This window comes from Macaca fascicularis, chromosome 3 (assembly GCF_037993035.2).
Source record: "Macaca fascicularis isolate 582-1 chromosome 3, T2T-MFA8v1.1".
In the NCBI taxonomy this organism is placed as follows: Eukaryota; Metazoa; Chordata; class Mammalia; order Primates; family Cercopithecidae; genus Macaca; species Macaca fascicularis.
Genome location: NC_088377.1, coordinates 91,216,577 through 91,244,153, shown reverse-complemented (window position 1 = coordinate 91,244,153; position 27,577 = coordinate 91,216,577). Strand labels below are relative to the sequence as shown.

The following is a 27,577-nucleotide window of genomic DNA, read 5'->3' as shown; positions in this document are numbered from 1 at the left end:
TAGAGGGTAGAAGGCAATTGCCCATTCCATCCTCAGCTAGGAAGGTTGCCACAATAGCACCTCATGGGACTGGCTGCAAGTAGAGCCCTAGAAGGCACACTAGTGATTGTACTTTGTCATATGCAACATAAGAGCATCAGGAAGAGGGGAGGAGAAGATCCAATTTTAGTCCAGCGAAGTCATACTAGATAAAAATTTAAAAGATATATAATCATTACTGTAACAATGGTCATTGGAGGGAAACACTCATAGGAGGGACAAAGAAAAAATATTAGAAGATACTGGGGCTCTGGGTTCATTGACTCATTCATGCCTGTAATCCTAGCAATTTGGGAGGCTGAGGAAGGAGAATAGCTTGAGCCCAGGAGGTGTTTTTTTGTTTTGTTTTGTTTTGTTTTTTCCAAAAAAAGAGAGAGATCGAGAGAATAAGATCAGGAATTATTTTTAACAAACTCCTGTTCACTGTAGATCTGAGAAAGAGACTTGGTGATCAGCTTCAGTGAGCTTCTGGAATGCTTTGAAAACTGTCGAATGAGAAAACTTCTAATGGGGTATCATATTAAGCAGTTTGAACATGATCTACCTTCCACCCAAAGTCACTTATTATTAGCTAAGTAAATAATAATAAGTCAAACTCACTTATTATTAGCTAAGTAAATAATAGTCTGGATAGCTTTCTTATGGTGGACAGATACACAGAAAAAAAGAACAATATTGGACTCATATAAAGGTGCTACAGGACAAAGAAAAAGAAACATTATTATGAATGCTCTGTAATAGCAAGCCTGTAAATGTGATTTATGGTAAAAATCAGAAGAAGGTTTTAGAAAATTCTTTGGCATCCTTAAATGTGTATATAAGAATTTAACGGGTGTGGCAACTCATGCCTGTAATCCTACCACTTGGGAGGCCAAGGCAGGAGGATTACTTGAGCCTGAGAGTTCGAGATCAGCTTGGGCAACAATTATAGCAGAAAAGAGGGCTAAGAGGAAAGACAGCAGAGTGAGATGCAAAAAGTGGTTCCTCGAGGTAAGAAAGTATTTCAGTGACAAATCAAAATTCACATTAGAAGATGAAAGTATAGGCTTCCACTGGCAAATTAAACCAATGTATTATGAAACTCACAAAACTGTTGCAAAACAGAGACAAAGCCACAGGAGCTTAAATGGATAAGAGAGACAATGGATACGAAGGACAGAAAATGAAGAACAATGCAAGACTTCTGGAGGACTAGAAGAAAATAATTTAAAGCAATGTTAAATGGAGGTGGGGAATCCCTGAGAAATCAAGATTGAGAGGGTTCTCTCAGTTCTAAGAAACTCGATGAAAAGACACCCACCCTGGAGATATCTTGGTCATTTTTTTAATAACAAAGAAAAACAATAATATTATAAGCATAGAGCATGAAACTAAAATATTATTTGTAAAAGAACAAGTAGCAGGTTAGTTTTAAAACATCCCCACTTGGAAATAAATTTCAGTAGACATTTAAATAATCTTAATAGAATTTTGAGTCAAAAGTAGCAATATAACAAATTTAGTTAGTGAAGACGCCTTTAATGTGTGAAGGCAACAGAAATACATTATCAGATAAACAAGGATTCCGCTGATACGCTACCCACACAATCTCTTTTTAAAAATTGCTAAAAGACAGATGAGATGAATCAAAATGAACTAAGGGAAACGAACATCGTGAAGTAAATGGATTGCTGCCGAACTCTGAAGCCAATTAGATCTGAAGTGAACTGAATAACTTAGAAATTTAGTTAAGAAATTGAATAGAAATACAAAATAATACTGAAAGAAAACATTTCAGAGTATAAAATATTTTTTAAATAATAGTAAATTTGATATAAAATTCTGTATTAAAGACTTAGAATGAGATATGTGTTGGTGGTTGTATAAAGCTATAGAAACCCATTTTCTTAACACAAATTTCATTGAGAAAGGGTGCTTCAATGATATCATTATATTCTCAACTAGAGAGTTAAAAATGAAAAGCTAGTAAGTGTATTTAAAATAGTAGTTGCCAGTTGAAGAGCTAAAAGCAGTATATAAAACTTACAAATTTCTGGCAAAGATTAATACAAACATGCACAAACGAAACAAAAAAACAAATGAGACACATAAAGAAACAAAAAACTCCAAATAACAAATGAAGCACAAAGACAGAAAATACAAATAAAAATTAAACTGAAAATAATAATAAAACTAAAAAAACAACTGAGGTAATCAAAATAAGATCAAATATATTAATTCTGGCAATAAACATGAATGTTTTAAATTTCTTTGTAAGATATGAATAGCAACTTTTCATTAAAAATATGACAACAGACTTCTTAGTAATAAGAAACACACCTAAAATAAGACATAAAACTGGTAAAATCAAAGAAGAAGCAAATATTTGTCAGTAAAACTCAAACAAAAAAACCCAAAGTAGAGTTCAGGACAAAAAGGACTAAATGATAAAAAGTTCCATTTCTGTTGATGGGAAAATGCAATTGACATTTAATTGAAACAGTACACATCAAATAACAAGACTTAAAAATACATAAAGCAGAAATTCTTAGAAAGTCAATGCAAAGATTTTAAAAACCAGCATTATGAGAAATATTAACTCATCGGTCAACTTTAGCTAGACCAAGGAGACACAAAGTAAATAATAACTTAAAGAATTAAAACCATAATTTTAAATGTTTAATTTATATATTAAGCTCTCTTATAGACATAGAAGATACTTTGATCTTACGTATCTGTAGAACATTTAAAAGCTGATCATAAAACAAGCCTTAAAAAATTCTCCCAAAAAAGAATTAAAAAACACATTCTCTTCCATAATCGGTTACAATTAAAAATTAATAATAGAGAAGAGATTCGTAAAAACCCTCCATTAAATTTAAAACAGCTCCAAAAAAAATCTCCAGAATAAAATAACATCACAGGATGGGCTATTTATTAATTTTAAAAATATTAAACAATGAATATGAGAATTCACAGGATAGAACAAACTCGCAATCTTACATTCTCTCATTATTTTTTAAAAGGATAAATAAATTCACAAAAGTGTGAAAATCAGGAAGCATAAAGACATTGGGTAGAAAGATAATGAAAATGAAAGATGAAATCAAATTCTTTAAGTTGATAATTATAACAGATATTTGAAAAAGAAAGCCAATAAAATAAATATTTGCTAAATCTAAACAACATAAAATAGGGGAAAAAAGCATGAGCGAGATAGAAGATTTAACAATGGATATGAAGGATGTTAAAGTGATAAAATAATATTACATACAATCCCACTCAGATATACTTGAAAATCTTACATATAGTTGAATTTATAAGAAAAGATGAATGATCCAAATTGACTAATAAATAAGTAGGGTACTACTATAGTAAAATTATAAAATTATTTAAAAATCTCTCCAAGAGGAAAAAGAAAGAAAATATGTGGCTCCTAGTATAGATAATTTTACTAGTAAATAATCTCAAATTTTCAAGAGACACATATTCTTATGCTTCATAAATTATTCCAGAGATAGAAAAATATTAAAAATGACTGGAATAATTTTACAAGTCAGTTGTCTTATCTTGACATTAATACACAAGAGAGCAATTGAAAAAAACTTGTAAACTAGTTTTACTTATAAAGGTATCAATGCAAAATACTCAATAAAATATTCTGAAACCCCAATTTGGCTTGACAGTTAACTCAGAATATTCCTGGATCCAAAGATGCTTTACTATTAGGAAACGTATCTGCATGATACTTTAGGTTAACTTGAAAGAAAAAAAGAAAACAACTGATAAATTACAACAGCCATTTCTGATTTAATTTTTTTTAATGAATTGAAAGTTTCTTACATGACAAAGCTAATCTCTCTTAAACCAACACCAAATATGCTTCAAATATCTTACTTTGGTGAAATGCAAGAAGCATTCCAATTAAAATCAAGGCTAAGACAAGAATGCCTTATATCACTATTGTTAGGTATTATTTTGCTTAGTGTTATAAGATATGAAATAGTCATAAATAGTGAAAAGGGGACATCTATTTTAATTTGATAAAAATATGAATATATATATGTGTACAGTCCTAAGAGAATCAACTGAAAACTCAATAGCTTTTCTATATAAGAGCAATGACCACATATAACTTGATAATAGAAAAAGAAATTGATTTTATTCACAATATGAGCAACACATAAAATATTTGGAAATTTTAAAACAAAAATGTCTGTAATAGATGTGGAGGAAATGACATCTTCCTGATAATAATAAAATAAAATTTAAATAAATAGAAGAAGCAAGTATTGATGGTAACACTGAATATTATAAAGATGACATTTATTCCCCCCCTTTTTATTTTAGAATTTGACAAAATGATTCTAAAGTTCATCTGGGAAATAAAGAGCTGAGAATATCTAAGATGTTTTTGACAAAGAAGAATAGCATATAGATGATTTTTGCCCTATTATACAGATTATATAATACATGTAGCATATTGTGCATAATGTATAGTATATTATATAATATATAATATCATATTATTATATATAATATAACCTAATAGAAATACATCATTAAAATATATACATTATACATAATCATATATAATATATGCATTGCATATAATTTATATATTAATATACATATTTATAAATCATATTTAGAAAGATAAAATGTGTATATTATGTATATGGCATATATATACACTTAACATATACACACATACACATGGCATTATATATCATCACACTATATATGGTTCAAAAATAGACCTGGCATTTCATTACAACTTAGTTTGACTAAAAAAAAAAGCAAGCATAATATGCCAATGGATTATTCAACTAATTATGCTCTAAAATTTGATTATTTGGGAAGATGTGGGATTTGCAGTTAATGCCATATGCCCACTCAAATTCCAGAGACTGCAGAATTATTTTAAAAATAAAATAATAGGAAATTTAAAAATTGGTGTATATACGTGTCTTTTTGTGGAAAGGGAAGTGGTTTATTTTCATAAAAATAAAGGTTAAATATGACTGGATAAAAATTTAAAAATCTTTTTAAAAAACTAACGTAAATAAAAATCAAACGGAAATAACAAATTCTAGAAAAAAAATTCGGATGCATACAATTTGGAATCAGAAATACAGCTAAATTACATTTTATTTTTCACTAATCTCGATTTCATCATCAATAAAATGGGGGAAATAACCATACCAGTCTTTGTTGTTGCGAGGTGTCAAAATCAAGTATGTGTTTACAGCCCAGGCAGTGTGCAACACAATAAATGTCAGTTATTACATTTTTATAATTATTATTTTTATAAATCTATATAAAGTTCAATGAGAAAAATACTTAGACCCCACAGTGGAAAGACAGGTAAAGGATGTGAGTAATTTATAAAAGAAGAAACTTAATTAACTAATAAACTTGAAAAATTTAACCTTGGTAATGAGATGCAAATTAAAGCATTAATAAAATGCCACTTTCCATCTAATAGGTTAGAAAAAAAATTTAAGGATAATACAAAAGAGGCTTTTTCATACACTGAGAACATAAATTTTCCACCACCTGATCTTGAAGGCAATTTGGCAATGGTTCACATTCTTTTAAACCGTAATTTCACTCCTGAGAATGTATTTAAAACTGTCAAAATTTTGTTTTTTGTGGGACTAACTGGACACATCTTAAATCAAGAGATTGTCTGGTTTTTTGATAGCACAGCCTTATCAATGAAAATGATTTTTACTATGCACTCTTAATGTATTGATATTTATCTATGTAGTTCTTTTTATAGCACACATTTTTGCCACTAAAAAACATACACAAAATAGAATTATAAGAAGTGAAATAAGAGGAGAAATTCTAACACTTTCTCACTGTACATCAATGCCCTGTCTCACAACATCCCCTAGTATGCACATGCCTCATTTTAAAGACCATCCAAGACCTAGCTGGAAGCACATGTTAGGCCCTTAATAAATATATATTGAATGAAAAAGTGAATTATAAAAGCAGGATGCTAACTTGTGTATACAATCTGATTCTAAAAACACTAAGAAAGATAACAGAGATTATATATACACCTAATACATGCATATATATGTATAAATATAATTTTCATAAATTTGTATAGTAAGTTCCATAATCCTAAACTAAAACTCAGGGAAAATATGGATTCAAAAAATAAATGTAGACTGTCAAGTTGAAGAGCAATTTTGAAAGATTAAATGATAGAGTCTGAAATATAAAGAATATGAAATAAATAGCTCAAGGCTTCAAATGTTATAACCCAGAGGACAGAATAACAGGAACTCGTGAAGAGTTTTCTCCTATTTAAAAGTTACTATAAAGCTGTGTATTGCTGTGGCCTGCTTTCTTTGGAAATGCTGGGAAACTTGATAACTCTTCTGATTCCTCAGAATATGGTTTTAGGATAGTGGTTCCCACTCTTCAGCATTCATAAGAATTTTCCGAGGAACGTGTTAAAAGTATAGATTGCTGAGCCCTGCCCTATGAGATTCTTATTTAGCAGTTTGAGGAAGGATCTGGAAATCTATATTTAACCCCCTGTCCCCCCCGGGGTTCGGATCGCACATAAAAACTGTGGAGAGTGGACCGGGCACTTGCCTTCTGTACAGAATATAGAACCTCTGCGACATTGCCCACTGTGGGTTTGAGTGGCTCAGAATAGATGACAATAGGTGGGGAGGATTGAAGTTGAGACTTAAAAAGCATGAGCTCCTTGCCAGTGTCACCACAGAGCTAAAAGCTGCATTCAGACAAGGGCTCTTAGAAGCAGCGGTCCCTAAACTGAGGTCAGTACAAACCATTAGCAGTTGAAAAGGGGCTTTTTATCATGTGAGACTAGGTCAAAAAGCCCAGAATGCCAGGGACCAAGTGTTCGAGAAGAGACTTGCTAGGGAAGGTGGAGCACAGGCCTCTTCCGGGTTGATGCCCAGGCTATGAGGAAGGGCATTCATGCCTGGAGAGTCCCGCAGATGATACTCATTTTCTGACGAGCTCAAGACCGTGCATGGTTTTTAAGTCCCACTGGGAAGTGACAGATACTATTTTAGCTGAAGGAAATAAAACTGACCCTTGAGCAGCACAGGGGTTGGGGCATCAACCTCCTTGTAGTGCAAAATCCACATGCAACTTTTGACTCCCCAAAAACCTAACTGCCGATAGCCTACTGTTGACCCAAAGCCTTACCAATAACATAAACATTCGATTAACACTTATTTGGTATGTTATATGTGTTATATACTGGATTATTATAATAAAGTAAGCTAGAAAAGAAAAGGTTATTAAGAAAATCTTAAGGAAAAGAAAATATATTTACTATTTATTAAGTATAGGTGGATTATCATAAAGGTCTTCATCTTTGTCCTCTTCACTTTGAGTCGGTTGAGGAGGAGGAGGAAGGGGAGAAGCCAGTTTTGCTGCTTCAGGGATGACAGAGGCAGGAGAAAATTCACGTATCAGTGGACCCTTGTGGTGCAGACCTGTGTAATTCAAGGGTCAACTGTATTCAGATAAGTTAAAGTGGCTTTTTTAAGACTGTGCTGGGAGCTAGTCCAGAGTCAGGAAGAATAGACTTCAGTGATGTTAGGGACTCACTCCCTTCCTCACTGGCCGCACGTGCCCAGGGGGCTTTGGTAATAATCCAATTAAGCCTGACAGCCAAGAAGGAAGCAGCCAGTACTGGTTCTGCAAAGGCAGCTAAAGCTGAGAGATGATTTATTTGATTCTCAAAAGGAATTTGGTTGATACAAAGACCATTGTGGTAAGATAGTAAGAAAAAAAATGGCTTAAATTTGAGTTTTTGTAAGATATGGGTTATTGAATTTTTTTTTCCTAGTTCTATGAGAATAACAGCTTTTTTATGGCCCAGTAAACCTTTTAAAATCTTTTATTTTTAATTCAAAATGTGTCTAGTGCTTAAATACCAGCCATCTTCCTCCACACTTCCGTTTTTGCCTCCCCACAAAGCAGCCTTTTGGAAGGAACATCAGACCTTGTCATGCCTTGCTCAAAACCCTCAAGTGGCTTTCTCTTGTGATTGGAATTAAATTCCATGTCCTTGCCATGGCCAAGAAATGGCCCACTAGATCTGGCCATGGGCCACTTCTCTAACACCCATGCCCCCTCACTTCTCAGCCCCACCAGCCTCCTGTCCCCAAGAGGACACTAAACAGGCCCCTAGTGCAGGGCCTTTCCTTCCACATGGCCTTGTGATGCTCACATACCCTTCCCCTCAGGCACTGTGGCTGTGCCCACCAGTCCCTTCACTGTGAGACCTCTCCGATCGCCTTATGTAAGTTACATACCCACATCCCTCCATGTCACCCTATGTCCTGCTTTGTTTTTGTTCATAACACTCATTACTGTTCAACATCATATTTAGTTATTTCACTTTTGCCTGTCTCTCCCACTGTAATTTTAGCTGCAAGAGGTCCCTGGACTTGATCTGTCTTGTTCAGTGAGGTGTTCCCCTCACCTAGAGGAGTGGATGGTATATAGCAGTGGTCCCCAACGTTTTTGGCACCAGGGACCAGTTTCACGGAAGGCAATTTTTCCATAGACTGGGGACAGTTTCAGGATGATTCAAGCACATTACATTTATTGAGCACTTTATTTCTTCTATTATTATTACATTGTAATATATAATGAAATAATTATGTAACTCACCATAATGTAGAATCAGTGGGAGCCCTGAGCTGGTTTTCCTGCAACTAGACGGTCCCATTTTGGGGTGATGGGAGACAGTGACATATCATCAGGCATTAGATTCTCACAAGGAATGGGCAACCGAGATCCCTCACACGCGAAGTTCAAATAGGGTTTGTGCTCCTACAAGAATCTAATGCCACCAGTGATCTGACAGGAGGCAGAGCTCAGGTGGTAATGTGAGCTATGGGGAGCGGCTATAAATACAGATGAAGCTTCACTTGCTTGCCCACCACTCTCCTCCTGCTGTGTGGCCCAGTTCCTAACAGGCCACAGACTGGTCCTTGGCCCGAGGGTTGGGGACCCTTGGCATATAGTACTCACTCAATAAGCACTTTGGATAAATAAATAACATTAAAAACACTACCAAAGCCAGGTATGGTGACTGACACCTGTAATCCCAGCACTTTGGGAGGCTGAGGTGGGAGGATCACGTGAACCCAGGAGTTCAAGACCAGCCCAGGCAACATGGTGAAACCCCATCTCTAAAGACACACACACACACACACACACACACACACACACACACACGATATCAAAGTTAAATGAGAAAAAATTTCTAATAGTCTTTGTGCAACAACAAATCAAACTGGTTTCCACTGGATTTTAAAAATGTATTCAGGTTCAAAAGTCTATTGCAGTTGATTATTTTTATGTCAAAATCTGGGAATTTATTTCCGAGTTTATCTCAACACTAATTCGGATTTTTCTGCTTATTTTAATTCAAAAGATGATTTCCTGCTGATTTACTTTAACGAAGTATTCAGCAGGCTTGATTAGAGTTTTGCTTGACATACTAAGGAAATAAGTACTCACAAGATTCGAACGCCAAGGGCAAGACTTGCAGACAGAGCTCAAATCTCACAGGGCATCAGGACACGAACCAGGCGCATGGAGGAAGGTAGATACATGGGCCCTTGTAGTTGAGGTATGAGAGAAAGTAGGAGAACCTAACAATATTTCATCTCTCATTTGTGTTGTGCAGGAAACAGAAAACTTTTCAGGCAAAATGCTTGTCCCTGTGGAGTTATAGTGCAGAAGCTCAGTGGAGTAGCGTGAAAGAGGATTGATTGTGTAATGAGGCTAAATTCCAGCTGTGGAGGATCGAGCTTTCTTGGGGCACAGGTACATCAGTGTCATAGGAACAGACGTCGCTTACATATTAAAATTTGGGATAATTCAGCCAGCATTGAGTTGATGTTGTTTTTCTTCAATCTATGATGCATTTTTGCCTTAAACAATTTGTCTAAGCAAATTAATGATAGCAAGTGGATACTGGATAAGCCCCTAAACCCACTTAACAGAGCCAATTATTTATGAAAACTTTAGCTCACCTGTTTATCCATGCTTTTATGAAGGTGTCTTACTGATTTGTTAAAATGGGTCTAATTTTCCCCTTGACAACACGTTAGCCATTCTAGGTGCTTGAGGATATTAAGTCAGCAATTCTTTACAAATACTCAGGGAGAAACAGCAACTCAGATGCTTCATCTGTTCCATCCAGCAGTGCCAATCTTGAATGGCTGTGTGGAAACCTCGTTTCACTGTGTGAGCTTCAGAGTGTGAGATGGTGGGTAGTCAGTTGCCGATTACCTCCCTAAAATGAGAAATAAAGCCTAGAAAACCAGTCAAAACTCCCTGCGTGGAGCGAGATGTTTATTTATTAGCAGCCATAATGAAGTCAAGACAGTGCTTCCAAGAGAGGGCGTTGTGTTTGTGTGTGCACACGCCTAATCTACGTACATAGAACACATTGCGTCAACATGATCAGGGTGCTAAGAAAATATTATTACTGTGAAAGTAGACAGGCACATGGAAGACGCTGAATACAATTACTCTCTTCCCTTTGCCGATGTCTACTAGATGGTGACATTTTTTATGGCAGTTAATGTTTCTAGATCTTTTACATTTCTCATTGTCCCTAGCACAACACCTGGTACTAATGAACTGTCAATAAATATTTGTTGAATTGCATCAGCTTTGTCTTAAGTAGGCCCTGATTCAGAGCCATCCCCAATCCATGCAAACTAAAGAGGATGTAAGTAAATATTAATAAAGGCTGGCCTGGTTTTTAAATTGCCCTCAATTTCAAAGGCTAGAGATTTAAAGAAATATTTACTTAATCCTCTGTTTATAGTTTTAGGTTGGAAACAAATCTGCAAAATATTTTTAATAGGGGTTAATACAGACAGCTGATGGAATGGGGATAACCTATATAAAAAACAACAACAACAACAAACCTTCCAGTTCATGTTTTCGTGAGCAGCCAAATCCCCGGGAATGAGAAGATTTAGCTAATCTTTCCAATCACATTCTTCCTCCCTCTCCACCCCCATCTCCTTGGAATTATGTTATCTCTGCTCGTCTTAAAAGCTCGGAAGCCTTTTGAATTGGAGCGGCATTCAAAGGACAGTCAAGGGTCACCCTTGGAATATTAAAGGAGAGTGGATTACAGGAGAGGGAGGGACCGGAGCAGCTGGCGCTGAGCGCAGCCGTGTACAGACCCAAGGCAGAGAACGAGAGGAAAACTCCATAGTATCTTGTGCTGGCCAAGAGAAAGCTGCCCAGACTGCTGGGAAGCACAGGAAGCAACGCTGGGGCAACCAAGCCACATTAGCTGTTCCCAGCGTGTGCTATTGCAGTTTGGGAACAGAGGGAAGGAAAACACGTATTGGTGAAATCAATTAGGCAATGGCTCTTTGAACAGAATTAGACTGGCTTATTTAGAGAATGTGGAGTTGTGAACCTTGTAGAATTAAAAGCCAGATACTGTTTTAATTCAGAGAGAAAATTCTACAGAATTTACAGCCTCCTGACAGTTACTTTTTTCTTAAAAATCATAAGATGTTAGGATTTATAGAGTTACCTTCTCAAAAGACTTCTGAGTAATTTTAGTTTTAAAAAAATCTAAATTGGCCAGGCATGGTGGCTTATACCTATAATCCTAGCACTTTGGGAGCCCATGACTGGCAGACTGCCTGAGCTCAGGAGTTCGAGACGAGCCAGGGCAACACAGTGAAGCCCCATCTCTACTAAAATACAAAAAATTAGCTGGCGGTAGTGGCTCACACCTGTAATCCCAGCACTTTGGGAAGCTGAGGCGGGTGGATCACCTGAGGTCAGGAGTTTGAGACCAGCCTGGCCAACATAGTGACAACCCATCTCTACTAAAATACAAAAAATTAGCTGAGTGTGGTGGCAGGCGTAGTCCCAGCTACTTGGGAGGTGGAGGCAGGAGAATTGCTTGAACACGGGAGGCAGAGGTTGCAGTGAGCCGAGATCACACCACTGCACTCCAGCCTGGACGACAGAGTGAGACTTGTCTCAAAAAAAAAAAAAAAATCTGAATTAAAAAAATGTTTTTCTTCTTTTATCTTTTATAGCTTTCAATTCTTATTTTTGTTTTTCAAATGAAAGCAATGGATATTTAGTGAGAGTTTATTACGTGCCCAGCACTGTCCTAATATTTGAAGTGTGTGGATATAAAGATAGTGTATCCTTTTTAGCAGTGGTTACTTGTTGAATTTTTTTGGTGGGGTGTGGGGTGGGGAGCAGATCAGACAGCAGATCATGAATCCCTTTAAAATCTGATGAAGGCTAAGGCGCTTCTCCACAATAAACTACACAAACAGTCACACCTTGTCGGAAAGGTCGCAGACAGCAGGGAGCAAGCAATATCGAAATTTCTTATTATTACTAAGCAGTTGGCCTGCTCTGAGCACTGTTTGTGAATTATTTATTTAATCTGCTAACCCATCCATCCCATGAGACATGTACTGTTATTACCCCATTTTCCTCTCAGGGAAATGAAGGCTCAGAGAACTGTGCCCTTCAGTGGGTAGAAGGTAAACCCAGGTGAACCCAACTACAGGCTCTTGGACTGTAGTTCCCAAGCACTCACTCTGGCACCATGGGACTGGGGTGTGGGGCTCTTCGAGGTCCCAGGTGAGGCTGGCCACAGACTGCCTATTATAGGCCAAACGGCATCTCTGTGGAGCTAGACCAGGAAGCACCCAGACGCTTTATTGCCACATGACAGAAAATTGTCTCAGCGATTTTACCATCATTAGAATGTGAACAGCACATTCCCTGGTGTTGCAGTGCCCAGCCCAATGTCACAGTCCAGGACAGCTAGACCAGGCTGCGAATGGGGAGGGCCTGGCACCGTAGGTAGGAGTTCTGGCCCAATTCAGAAACTACTGTGGAAACAGTCAAGTTTTGAGCTGGATTTTTAGGAATATTAGTCTGTCAGCAGGGGGCAGGATGGATTTTTGTATTTATTTATGGAAATCTGAAACCATAAAGAGCTGGATGTTTTTTGAAGAAAAAGTTTTTCTTCTCAACTTTGTCATCAGAACAGAAGGACAGAATTAGATGTATACACATATTTCATGTAAAATTCATTTAAATAAATTTCTTCTAAGAAAAATCGTACCAAGAGAACACTTGTAGTAAAATCACGCTTCTAATACGCTGTGTGTGTTTGATGACACTGCTCCTGAAGGCCGCGAGGAGGCTGGGACCACAGTTAGTGCTATAGAGGCGCTGGCAGTGGCCGGCTTCCCTCGGTGACATGAAGATGCTTCCAGCTGAATGAGGAGACAGAGCCCAAAGGCTGAGCCCTTGGGGCGTAGTCCCTGTGCACACCTGGGGCCCCTTGGGGCTCTGCTGCCTTCACTTTGTTGGACTAATCCCGGACTAGCTTGGTAGTCGCTCCTCTCCCATTCAACTTCAGTCCTGGGGCAAAATGAGACTTTCCTTTTCCTTTCCAGTGTAGCTATGACATTCTTCCATCTTGTCCTATTTACAACAAGTAATGCAGTCACACAAACTGAGCTCACTTCTGCTTCTGGAAGCAGCATATGGGGTCAGTGTGTATGTGTGTGCAGAGTCAGAGAGGTATGATAGCCGGGTGAGGCCTCGGCTTCATATTATGTCATTTCAGACACAGCTGAATGTATGCTAAAAATATCAACCAAAGCTAATCCTTGCTCTGAACTTCCCTTTTTCCTTTCCTTTCCTTTCTCCCTTCCCTTTCCTTCCCTTCCCTTCCTTTCCTTTCCTCTCCTCTCTCCTTCCCTCCCTTCCTTCCTTTTTCTCCCTTCCATTTCCTTCCTTCCTTCATTCCTTCTTTCCTTCTTTCCTATCAATCAATCAGTCAAACACACTTACTGAGAGCCTATTTTGTATCAGACATAGTGCCCAGTATTGGGAATTTTGACACATGTCTGCCTGCCAGGGACTCAAACATCTCAGCTGTAGGGTCTAACGCCTAAGTGTTTTGGAAAAGTAAATCATTGATAGGTGCAGCAAACCATCGGGGCACATGTTTACCTGTGTAACAAACCTGCATGTCCTGCACATGTATCCTGGAACTTAAAATAAAAATAAATTATATTTTTAAAAAAGAAAAAGAAAATGATTAGCTAACAGACAAAGTATCATGATTTTATTGCATCTGTGATGCATTGCAAATATGCAATATGGGCAGATCTGTGAAACCCTTTCCTCAAGTATACTAAAGATTCCATGTAAAATAGATGGGAGGAGCCAATATGGTCTTAAAAACTGGGAGTGGGCACTTAGGTCTTCCCCTGTCTCCCTTTGAGGTCCTGGAGGCACCTCTCTAAAACCCTCAGGGCTTCTCAGAGCACAGTTTTAAAACCCTGGGACTAGAGAACAGGTCTTTCTATTCTGGAAACTGACTATCTCACTTTTGCAAAAGGTTGCAAATGTTGAGATACACACACACACACACACACACACACACACACATTAATTAAGTGTCTCTGCTAGAGTTTTTAAGATGCTAGAAAGTAAGCTCTTTTTAGGACAGAGACCAGATATTCTCTCTTTGTAACTCCCAAGCAACTCTACATTCAAATTGCTAAATGTAAATTCACTTTAATCTGAGTTGTATTCTGATTAAATCCTGATAGCTATTTGAAGCCCTCAGATTATAAAGAGTGTATGAATATAGGGTATGTGTATGCAATGTCAATACTGCTGTATAACCCCATTACCAAAAGACCAGATCTAGATGATCCTGGATTGAACTCTTATTGATGCTTTTTCACAAAGGCAGCAGAAATTGAATTGATGGTGCTATTAGGTTGTCAATACCAGTGTCTCCCTTTCTTCCCAGATAAGTATACATGAAGCATCGTCCTTACAGTCATTTTAACCTCCTAGGGGCAAAGGAGCTATAGAGGTTCAAGGTGAGGATTCCGAGGAGGTGTGTCCAGCTGTGTGCTAGATGCTTTGTAGAAGTCCAGAACTGGCAGACTCCTGTTTAATTGATTGTTACGTTGTTATTTCAACCTACAGGTTTACATTGATGAGCGGTTTGGCTTATTTGCTTATCTCTGTTTAAATACAGCTGCATCGGTTTTCATTATCAATTGGAGTAGCCTCTAGAGTATAAGCATAGTTAAGAGGATGTGGCATTCATGGTGGAACTTGGAGAGGGATAGAGACCCTATGTGGATACTGACAGGAGAGGAGGACACTTATCTAAAAAAGAAAATGATTAGCTAACAGACAAGTATCATGATTTTATTGCATCTGTGATGCATTGCAAATATGCAATATGGGCAGATCTGTGAAACCCTTTCCTCAAGTATACTACAGACTCATTTTCTTTTCAACAAAAAGACAAGAGACCCTTAAACTGCCCATATGTGCACCCTCATTGTTGGTAATGAAATACCATCCTGTTACACCAAAGGAAATCTTGTATTTGCTGTTTTTTTTTCTTTCAAGATGATTCTTTACATTCACCTTAACCAAATATTCCCTTGATAAAGTGTTGGGGATTCGTGGGACTAGCAAATAGTGTAATTTGCCTGGGACATCCTTTTAACAGAAGCTCTAGACCTTATTTCACTGTGTAACGAGCTTGCTTGCGTCTAATACAGTGTTTATCTGACTGGGGGTCATCACCTGGTACAGTGGGTTGTGTAGCAGATGGCCTGGGGCAACATTTGTATGCACAACTATTAGGTTCTTTTTGGCAGATAATGGTAGGCCACCAAAACTACCATTATGGTTAGAGATGAGTGAGGGTTTGCTAAGTCATCCTCAAAGCCTTGCATTCTGGTTATGATGAAAACAAGCTCTCAGACCAAGAGCTGCCGTATGTTCAGATATTTATTAAGCACGCTTTTATCACCAATTATTTCCAAATAGTTTACTTGACTTGTCTGAAAGCTTAATGAAGTCATAGTTCTCTGTCATTTTAGATGAATCTAGCATACCTTGCATGAAGGTTCATTAAGGCAGATATGGCAAAGTTCTAGAAGCAAGATCTATAAGCATAGACAACAACACTTGCTAGATCATTAATATTCTCTGCTTGCATGCAAAGGTGGAAAAGGTCTCCAAAATATTTTAGCCAATGCACATATTTTGAATATGACTAATTTAACCAAATGAGAACCCATTTCTAACCTCCGTTAATGCTGATCAATAAGGCACTAATTCTACCCAAATTGATATAAATGATACTAAACAGCAAAATGCAGGGTGAGGGAGTGGTGGTCAGTGAACAATGTTTGTGGTGGCCACGCCTGGAATGTGGCTTTTCTGATTGAATGCTAGTCTTAGAGCATGAATTTCAGTTAAGGCAACTGATCAAACCCAGGGCGGAGCTCGTGGGTCAGCAAACTTTTTCTGTAAAGAGGTAAATGGTAAATATTTCAGGCTTTGCAGGCCATAAGGCAAAATCCAGGCTGCCCCAGAGGAACAGATAGGACCTTGAGAGAGGCAGCTCCGTTCAGGCAGGAGCAATTCCTGAGAAAGGGCTCCTTTACCGTCAGCCATTGAGGGGCAACATGCCTGGCTACTGGGAAATGAGTGCCTTGGTTCTAAAGGCGCCATTGCACTCCAGCCTGGCAACAGAGCGAGATTCTGTCTCAAAAAATAAAAAATAAAGGGAGGATCTGGGCAGCATCCCACAGCATCCGCTACAGCATCTATTTGAGTCTTCAACTTCAACGATTTGGTGGCTCGTGCTCCAAACTGAGGGTGTGGAGAGAAAAGTAACTCCCAGTTAGATACCTTAATGTGGGAAGCGGTAGAAAATAGTTTGTGTAGTACTTTGATATCTTTCCAAACATATTCATACACGTTATCTGTACATTGCCTCACTTGAGTCTCACAGTATCTCTTTTTTTCTTTTTTTCGAGATGGAGTCTCGCCCTGTCAGCCAGGCTGGAGTGCAGTGGCATGATCTCGGTTCACTGCAACCTCCGCCTCCCAGGTTCAAGCGGTTCTCCTGCCTCAGCCTCTTGAGTAGCTGGGATTACAGATGCCCGCAACCACACCCGGCTAATTTTTTGTATTTTTAGTTCCACCGTGTTTGCCAGGCTAGTCTCGCAGTCCTGACCTTCTGAACCGCCTGCTTTGGCCTTCCAAAGCGCTGGGGTTGCAGGTGTGAGCCACCGGGCTCAGCCAAGTCTCACAATATCCTTCACGAGATATAGAAAACCACATTGGTATGGGAATCAAGATAAAAGAGACAGCAGTTCTTGGTCCTGCCAGTAATTAGCGCTAAATTAGGCAATATCCATGGGGTCCCCTCTTTAGTACGCTACTGTTACATGTAGCATTTATTTTTAATTTTGAAAGTCCTGCTTGATTGTCACAGAATACTTATCTTATATATTTTGGGATAGGATTAAATAAAATTTCAGCCACACTAACTGTAAAATGGAGAGACACGGGGAAAGCGATAGCAGCTGGGAATGTTGAGTTAAGGAAGGAAGTGCATGCTGGGATCAATATTTAGCTGTGAAAAAAATCTACTGTGGAACAATCAAAGGTATTCATGTGTAAGCTTTATAATGAAGTGCATTATAATGGAAATTTTTGTCTGCTGAATATTTGCTATAAATGTGGGATTTTCCACTTTTTTTCAAAATAATTTTTGTTTGCGGCCCAAAAAGTGACATTTAAAATAAAATAATCAGTTGTGGGTGAATTTATAATAGTTTTAGTATCCTTCTTTGATCTTTCTAAAGTTTCAAAATGTTCTACAATAAATACGTACACTTACATCAATAAAAAACACTTATAAAAATAAAATATCTTATTTCAGAAAGTCAAATAGAAGTTCTTGTTTTAAAAACTACTGAAAAAGTAAGGAAATAGTGAATGATGAAAAATTAGAAATGTTTTAAAACTTTTGGGAGAAATACTCTTACAATAAATATCATATCAAGAGCTAAACTAATTAATAATATTTGGTAATTGATAAAAGAAACTAAGTTTTTCTTCACGACTAAGGTAACGATATTCACACTTGACGTTGCCCTTTCCCCAAACCTACCAATGCCTCATTTCATCCTCTTAATTCTTTTTGATTTCAATTTTTACCTGTTCTCCATGGGAGAAACTGAACACAAAATATGATGGTGTGTTTGCATCTTAAATTGGATGTACGTAATTTGTTTCTATCCTTTCCTAAGTTGAAATGTAGCATTTAGAGATGAGGGAAAATCCAATACATTTTTTTCCTTCATAATGAACGTAATTTTTCTATTGAATTCTAGGAATAAATCTGTTGTGTATTGTGTAACTACCATACTCGAGTGCTTCACAACCAAATGAATTGTTTCCCTGGATTTTTGAAGCCTGCCTATGTTATTTGCATTTTCCTCAAAGCTGTTCTGATGGCCTGTTTCATTGTTAGTTTGTATGTACATAAAAATACTCTGGACCTAGTTCAAGCTCAGTGTAGAGAGGTGTGGGTATTTCCATCGCGTGGCTGCCACTGGACATGGATGCTTTGCTGAGTTAATTATCTCGCTATCTTTAGTTTCTCTGACTATAAAATAGAATGAATATGCTTATCAAAACTCTGTTGGTTAAATTATTGAAGGTCTTTAGCTGAATTACATATTTGTTTATGTGGTATTATTTTTAGCAGCCTGGTTAAAAAAACACAAAGCCCAAGTTGAATTCTCCTCCTTAATACAGTACCCCATATCTACTCTTTCAAGGCTTTATGATAGAAATACACTGGGACATCTCTATTTAAAAATTATAGGAAAGTACACCAGAAGTTAGCATATAATGACAGTATATATGGTTAGTACATAGTAAATCATATATCATATATGGTAACTACACATAATAAACTCTAAGAAACATTAATTAGGTAAAAGTTGTTAGAATATGAGAAGCACTACACAAATAGGTACTTGTAGAAGTGCTTGAGCTTAGTATTATAAAATCATTAAAAATTAGTGCAGTAATTTACAGATAATCTAACCTTGCCCATTCCAGATCTATTAGATAATATGAGTTATAAGGCAAAGACCTCCCATGGTCAGATAATCTTGGAAAATGCTAAGATAAGATAATTCGATGGAATTCTTTCCCGGTAGACTTCCCTGCTGAGTTTTCCACGTGGGTACGACTGCAGAACTCTTTCATTGCAGAGTGTCTTTTGGGGCAAGTGTTTCGTGGAATGCACTTTGGGAAATATTGTTTTATTATAGACTTTTCACTTTCTAGACAACAAAACCAAGGCCAAAGGTGGTTAAGTGGCTTGCCATGTTTATCTAGAGGGTGAAGCTGAATGCAAGCCTGGGTATTGAACACTATCTGATGTCCTGTCTGCTATGCCATATTGCCCCATATATTTCATTCAAGCAAAGTCAACCAGAGAGCTGTTTTGTTCCTATATTCCACAGGGAAGATGATGTCTGGGACTAGGGTATCCAGGCTTTCACACCTTTCACAGCCACTGGCTGTGGCTCATAATCCAAAAATCTGGGATACCCCATGAGTCACTAAGTCCATAGCCTTGAATTTTTTACTCAATGCCTACTGGGTAAAAAAGGTGCTGACTTTTGGAGATCAATCGGCCAGGGTTGAAAATGCAGCTTTACCACTTAGCTGTGTGCCTTTGGGGCAAGAAATAGCCTACTGAGCCTCCATCTGGGCTGATACCTTGCATAGCTGGGATAACATTAGATCCATCTGAGGAGCCTGTCTGGTAAAGGCATTCAATAAGTGGGACCTATTTTTATTCCTTAATAATGCTTGAAGGAGATAAATAATCACTGTGTAGTTTCTGGTGGTGATTGCAGTCCTCTCCTTGTAGGACATGGTGAAAATTTTTATTGTGATTTTGCTAACAGAAACTACCTCTCCTGCTTCTCCTTTTTTCGCCATCTGGTTCTTGTGTCTCTGATGGCCCCTGTGAGTGTCCTGTATTGGCACATGCCACGTCCTATTCTTGCACACTTGCAATGCTGTTCCACGGTGGACCAGTCACTTTCTTCTGTCAGGGATGATAAACAAATTGCAAAGAAGTCTCAACATCTTCTACTGTGATAGTAACAATTTCAGAGTTTCAAGTAAAAAGTCTTCATCAGCTCTATTTAACTTCTCACCTGCACTAGCTATTTCTGTTCCTGTTTACCACTGCAGAGATCCTTGTACAGGTTGAAGTTGCAGGTCTGCTACATTTCTACAAGCACCTACATAGGTGCATGTTGGAAAATCCTCTCTTTACTCCGACAGAAAGGATTTCACAGACTGCTGTGGCTCTTGGCAGAGAGAGAATGACTTCCAAGCCGAGTGCTACTTGAAAGAGGCACTCCCCCATCACTTATAAGTCTGTACTCACTGGTTACTGCTTGTGACACATTTTCAAATGGACCCCCCAGTGGCTGCAGCTGTGATTAAAAGCTGTCTGCTCTCTGCCTCACTGGGGGTTTGCTGTTTAACCATGTCATGTATGTATGTGTGTGTGTGTGTGTGTGTGTGTGTATATATATATATATGGGCTGCATCATGGAAAACGTAAAGTGTTTGTAACACAAAAAATTCAAATGAGTACTTGAATGACAAACTCTTGGATTTTCGAAGCTCAAGTCAGTGAGAGGCACTAGTTGGGAACCTAGCCATGTATGAGGTACATAAAAGTAATTTAAGGAAGAAGAGCTAATGGTCAGTGAACATATACCATCTGCCAGTGCATGTTTTGCACACATCAGCCAGACGGAACATCTTAAAGATTTAAGTGCACTTGAACTCAGCAGCTGCATTTCAGCTCGTCAGTGTGGTTCAGGATTCAGTTCAACCCTTTACAAATAAAGCAAGAGTAGAATATTCTTTCTTAAGTTTGCCCAGATATTCACTGGCACATTAATAATCATGTCTGACTTATCATAAGGCTGCTATTCTCAACATAAGTTTATCATTAACGTTATCTTAAAAAATGCTCAGATGAACAGTACAGCAACAGAGACTGGGTATCTCAAAGGTACAGGTCACACCCCTTCCTTTAGATTAGAGAGACTGAGGATTCAACCTTTTATAAAGTAAAAAGAGTGGACTAGAATGTAAACCTGGGATCTTGACATCACATGACAAGTATACTTAGGAATGCCACGAGGTCAACCAACGAGCGTTGTTTCTTTCCCTACCCACCCACCACCCACCAACTGAATCAGAACTCGAACAGGCATGCTTTCTTAGATATTTAGGAAAGAGATCTGGGGAAATTTTGAGAATTGTGTGTCTCCTTTCCCTTCTTCCTGCCTCCCCCATCTCCCCCAAGTTTCAAGCGCTCCAAATCCCGGCAACAAGACCCAGTAAACAAAATGCAAATCTATCACTAGCAAATTCAAGCTGACAATACTGTGAATCGACTGCATTGATTACACTGATTATATTTCAAATATTTACAATATGGTGAGACAAGTCTAATTTCTTTTCTAAGGAGTTCAAGGTAGGTATCACCATTTCTGAGGGGGGAAAACAATGGAGAAATGTTTGTGGTTGCTATCTGCAATAATCTGGTGCTGACAGAGAGTAGTATTTTATTTAGTAATTAACAGTGTAAAGGGGAGAGGAGCTGTCATGTTGGTTCTTAAGCTGGGGAATGTGATGAAAGATGATATCTGCGATCTCATCCTTTCCACTTGTTTAGGATTGTCAGGATGAGAAATGTCAGCATTATGAAAGCTTGGCTCTGCTCTTGATATGATAAAACCCTTCAAAAGCCAGTCTTTCTCTCTCCCTCATCCCCCTCCTTTCTCGCTCTCTCTCTTTCTCTGCACTTGCTTTTTTATTTATCCTGTTTTGTTAGATGGCAGAAATATAATTCTTTTCTTTCTTCCTATTATAAGCCACCATTTTTGTTTTATTATATGTTTCACAACCCCTAATGCCCCACTGAAAATTACCTTGTTAAATGACAGTGTTTCAAAGCCATGAATCCTTTCCACCATTCCCTCAGAGGTTTGAAACAGTCAACAGACTGTAAAGAATAAATAATAAAAAAGTATTGATTATTTTGATGACTGTGAGATTCAATTAAGTATTAATTTTGCCCTCCAGTGGACCTATCAAGGTATTCAAAAGGGAGGATTCGGCTCAGCTAAATGCGTGCTGAGTGCTTCAGCCTTAAATAGGGAGAAAATGTGTTTACCTACAGTATTTGAAGAAGAAGTGCATTGATGCACAGAGTCCAATATTTAAGTGCTGTGCAAATTAAGCCCTGGTGACAGTGACATTGTTTTCAATGGTATGAGTATTGACTAAAGAAGTGCATTTGATGACAGCTTAAACTATTTGTATTGATTAACATTTTCATAGATTATCATGTGTCATATCAAATTCACTTTTCAGGCATGAATACATTAAAAAAAAAAACACACAGGCATACCGCAACCAATGCAATGGTGGGACCCGGGAGCATGCCGCCCCACCTGCTTCTGTGCTGGTCACCTGTTTCCTGCTCAGGAACCATTTAGGCATGAACTTGGCAATAAATAGCTCCCAGATCTCGCAAAAAGGGCACTTCTTGCTCCTCCTTTCCTTCTGCATCTGATATCTGATATTGTGCCAAAACAATATTATGCGTCTCAGTTTGCAAATGGAATAAAAGACTACACTTGGAAAATATTTCTGATCCTAAAATGCCCTCCTAAATGAGCTGAAGATAAAGCAGATCTAAATAATTAGGGGGGAAAGTTTGTCTTTTCTGAAGGCGATTTTTGTTTTCTTTTTCTTTAATGCTCTGGGTGTGTGATGCTCTAGGTATCCGAATTATTGAACACAGTTTGTAAGTATTTTCCCAATTCCTTAAAAAAAAATTTAAATCAATTTTCGTGTATTGTGTTGTGTATTATTTGCTTTAGAATGTTCATTTGATTTGGGGTCAGCTCCGGTTCCCAATCTGGGACCAGTGAAGCCAACTTCTAAGGGTGCTTATAGAATTTACATAAGAAATATCTTTTATTCCATTGAAAGCCTTTCGAGGTCTCTTTTCTCCCTATCTTTTTTCTCTGCTCTTGGGATAGGGTTTAATTGCTTCTCCCCCGGGGAGAAGGCTTCTTAAAATAGCCCGTGGTTCCTCCATAGGGTGCTCTTCCTTTTTAGTATGTTGCTGAAGTACAAGCCCAGCACTTTCTTTTTTCTTACTGCATTAAAGACAGAACAAGGTGTAAAACCATTCGCACAAAAGCATATCCCACAATTAAAGCTGTGTTGGTTAGGTTGCTTTCAAATAAGTTTTTTTTTTTTTTTCCTCCAAAGCCTCCTGAATCTCTCACATGCTAGTTGAGCTTTAATAGGGTGGGGAGTAATGGAGAACTCATCGGATCTGTAATAGCTCTTCACTTGACTGCAGCCAGCAATAACAGCGGGAGCAGCCAGAGATAAGAGAGGAGAGAGGGAGAGTGTGTGTGGAAGAGAGAGAGAGAAGAGAGAGGGAGAGGGAGAGAGAGGACACGCACTCTAAAGCTGCCACTTTTTTTTTTCCTCCCCTTCACTCTTTTCGCCCATCCTAGGATCCAATGATAGCTGGACAAGTCAGTAAGCCCTTGCTGTCAGTGCGGAGTGAAATGAATGCGGAGTTGAGAGGTGAGGACAAGGCTGCTACTTCAGACAGCGAGCTGAATGAGCCCCTGCTTGCGCCTGTGGAATCAAATGACAGCGAGGACACTCCCAGCAAGCTCTTCGGTAAGTCTGTCTAGGTATTTCATTTCAGTACTACCATGGTGTCCGGAAGAGCAATCCAACCCCCCCAACCCCCCCTTTTTTTCTGTTGTTCATTCAGTTTTCTCGTAAGTACTAAAAAAGAGCATCTTGGAGGTGCTAAGCCACCGAAGCTGATTCCAGCCAGCTAGGAGGATGTCCTCCAAACTTTTACCAACAAGGAACTTATTCGCTGCCCATTTTGACTTGTCAAATATTACTAGAGTCCCCAGGCTGGAAATTATTTGGAAAAAAATAGAAAGTGGTAATAATAATCAGGAAATCGGTTCCATTGTGAGAATTGGTTAACATTTATTGAGTAAATATCGACTCGGTTTCAGGTTGCTTCGCAGCCTTTTGTTAAGGGGAAGGTGAGTAAAGACATTATCTGTCATCTAAAGATGGGAGAGGAGAACTGAAAAATATCAATACAAGTCTTGCTATGCCAGGTAAACAAAGGTGGCCACGGGAATTGCTCTAAGAAATAACATGTGTCATCACAATCAGAATGAATATTTCTTCTTTAAAAAAGGTGATGAGGAAAGAAAACAGGTTCTCTGATTCCCTCCTCTACCCCTCTCCTTTTCAACATTGTGTTTATAGCCTCATAACTAAAAGTAGAGGCAGCCCAGGACCTTTTAGGAATCTTTGTTTCATAAACAAAACAAGAACAAGCAGAGTGCCACTCCAGCAAAGACATCTGTCATTCAAACAGATGACACTCTGTAAGCCAACTCATGCAACTGTGATCTCTAATCAGAAAGGGGAGCGGATTGTTGAGGCGCGTGCCTGAGTGATAGATGTTAATGGATGTCTCTGCTGGAGAAGCACTTTAGGGTTCAGAGTGACGTTAGCTTTTCAGAACAATTGCTCCTGAAACATTTGCTTTTAATTATTTTCAAGTGCATGTGTGTGCACCCACACATAGACATATGTATACCTACTAACCTGAGGTATATATATCAGGCAGAGTACTGCTTGGTTTCAGGTAAGAAACAAGCACCTGAACTTCAAAAAAAAAAAAAAAAAATCATTACATAGACTACTACTTTGTTAAGAAAATCAGCAATTCGGCTTAAAACACAGGCTTCATTTATTTATTTATTTTAACATACAGAAACCAAGCTGCCTTGAGAGTTTGGCAACTCTAGGCTAGCTTGCTTCAACAGACAAGCTTTTCCTTAATTTTAAATGCTTACTCAATCAAACATTAGAGAGATGTCACAGAGAAACTCTGCTTTTCAGATTTTCTCTTGGTGCGATACTGTTTTATGCTTAACAATATACTAGATTCCAATTGCAAGAAATTCTTTGGTAGCACCCCTTCTTTGAAAAGCAGCAATGCTACCTCTGACATGAATTTCCAAACTCGTGCATTCGGGTTTTAGCATTTTCACCCTAAAGAAATTTTTTTACAGTGTAAGTTTTTATCCATCTAGGAAGAATTATGCACTAAAACCTTCGCTTCAATTGTAGGAGAGTAGTGAGAAAAGTCAGATAAAATGATAATTTACAGAAAGGTAAAAGCCATGCTCATACCTGTCTGATGTTGAGTATGCTAAGTAAGCACTTTGACTTTTAAAAAGTAATCAATTTTGAGTTCAACAAGCTACAGATAATACATTTTTGTTCCTAAACTTTGCATGCATTTAAAATAAAAGTAAATGGATTTTGTAGACTTGAGCTTGGAGCTCCAACTTGTTTTCTTTCAAGTAATCCAGAAGAGGGGTGATTGATTTTTTCATTTGTTTAGGGTTCCCAGTGTTGAACACTGTTATAGATTTGTTATGCTATGTCTTACTGATTTGCATGTGTAGAGAAAAAAGCTTCAAAAATTCCAAGAGGGTCAAAGAGATTTGAATTAAAAGTTTAATTCAAAAGTAATATTTTTGTGAGGTGCCATTTACTAAGAATTCATAGTTTAATGTTAAAATCATAGTGGATTTTAGAAGGAATCTGCTTTTCATTTTGAAATTCTCAGCTTCTGAGTTTGTGTGAGAGGACACAGCAAAATCTACATCTTACATTCCTTTTGAATTCACTTAATTGTCTTTGGTCTCTAGACTGTTTTTCAAACACAACGCGAGTATTTCCCAGTTTCCAATTAGGTCAAGAAGAAATCAGTAGATTAACAGTTTTGAGAACTTGAGAAAAAATTAGAGACAATATGAGAAAGAAAGAATAGAAAGGATCAGGAGGAAGACACCCTAATATTCTCATAAGGTTTCCTTCGCAGGGGCCTGTTATGCTCTTACTTTTTAATATTACCAGGACTTGGCCGTAGCAATTCAAGTTTACGTAACTGACTAAAACTTTCCAGAATAATTCTGTCCCAGAATTTTTAGCAACTTTGGCAGCACAATTTAAGGAACCATGATTTTCTTTGATATGCATATGTTCAAGTCTGTTTTTTGTTTTTAGATGTAGTCTTGATTATACCCTTTACTTGATAATGAAGAATTGTGTTCTTCCTGAATAGTTGACAGCATCTATGTTTTTATCTAAACAATAATTTTCTAATATACTCACTCTCTCTCTCAAACTGTCATTCTTCTATATCTACACTGTAGTATTGAAAATTGGGCTTCTCTAATGAGATGGCAAGATTATGACAAATCATGTGCATCTTGATATGTTTAGTTTCATGGAGAGACATTAACCAACAACAGGAGACAAGCAGAGCTCAGGTTTTTTTATTGTACCTGAAATTTCAGTATAAATGGATTTATTGGAAGCCTCCTCCCCCATCTGTGTACCGTTCAAATTAGCAATCCAGAGGACAAGTCTGTTTCCCTCACAGTATGGTACCTTCAGCCCAAAACTGCAGGAGAAAGGCTAATACTGATGCCCTCTATGGATAAACAAAGGAAATTCCAGGAACCACTGGGCCTTTTATGCCTCTCCTTAAATTGCACCTCTGCACTTAACAGCATCCAAAGGGAAACATACTGTGCAGAATGTTTCAGTGCTCTGAGCAACTCAGATTACCAGAAGGAGAAAGGAGAAGCCATATGCCAGCCTAAGTAGAAAGTTCAGAAAAGGGCCCTTGTGTTTTATAAAGTAATTACATCAGTGGTAACGTTTTGCTTAACTTGAACAGCCATGGAAACTAAAGTACACTTAGGAGAGATGAATCCACATTTCATTGAGAAACATGTGGTTAGGTAGTTCTCTGTGATATCATTAAGTGGTCCATTATTTATTCTTCTAAAGCCTGTAGGATACCTCTCTCCTTTTTCAGTTCATGACTGTATTATGCTAAGCTCTGAGCCGTAAGAAACAGTATAGAGGAGAACAGGTTTGCATGTGGTTGGGGGTGGGGGATTATCAGAGAATCTGGAGCTGTATCTCACAGGGCTTTAGCTGTGTGATCAGATGAGTGATGCTACATAGAGCCAGTCATTTAATATGTGACTGGTGATGTACATATTGGAAACCATTCTCAAAACTGGCCTTTGGCAAACCATCTTAAAGGGAAGAGGTTGCTGTGTTTCTCTAGTGACATTTATAGTACTCGTGTCAATGTGGTGCTTCACTTTTAGAAGCCCATCAAGAATTCAGTGTTCCACATTCAGTCAAGTTGGATGCTAAAATTCAAATGGTAGCATCAACCACTTGGTCAGGAAAATGACGGCAGAAAGGATAAAAGTAATATATATCCTTGGAAAAAATATGTGCACTAAAGTTTTCCCATGCACTCTCAGCCGAAGAAGTGAGATTTCATAAAACATGCCCTAAATATTTTCTCCCCTATATATTTGAGATTTGAAAGATGATTTATTAACAGTGTTTCTCCTGGGAAAATGTTTATTGTTTGAAGTTAAACCTCATGATTTCTTTC

The 27,577-nt window shown here is 37.9% G+C and overlaps 1 protein-coding gene across 10 annotated transcripts in view; it reads left to right on the top strand.

Moving 5' to 3' along the window:
- POU6F2 (POU class 6 homeobox 2) overlaps positions 1–27,577 on the top strand; it is a 496,562-nt gene that overhangs the window by 75,463 nt on the left and 393,522 nt on the right. For all 10 annotated transcript variants that reach the window (XM_045389033.2, XM_045389038.2, XM_065542098.1 and 7 more), the window contains exon 2: positions 23,550–23,721. In XM_045389033.2, the coding sequence (XP_045244968.1) occupies positions 23,550–23,721 (172 nt within the window). The remainder of the gene's footprint in view (positions 1–23,549; positions 23,722–27,577) is intronic.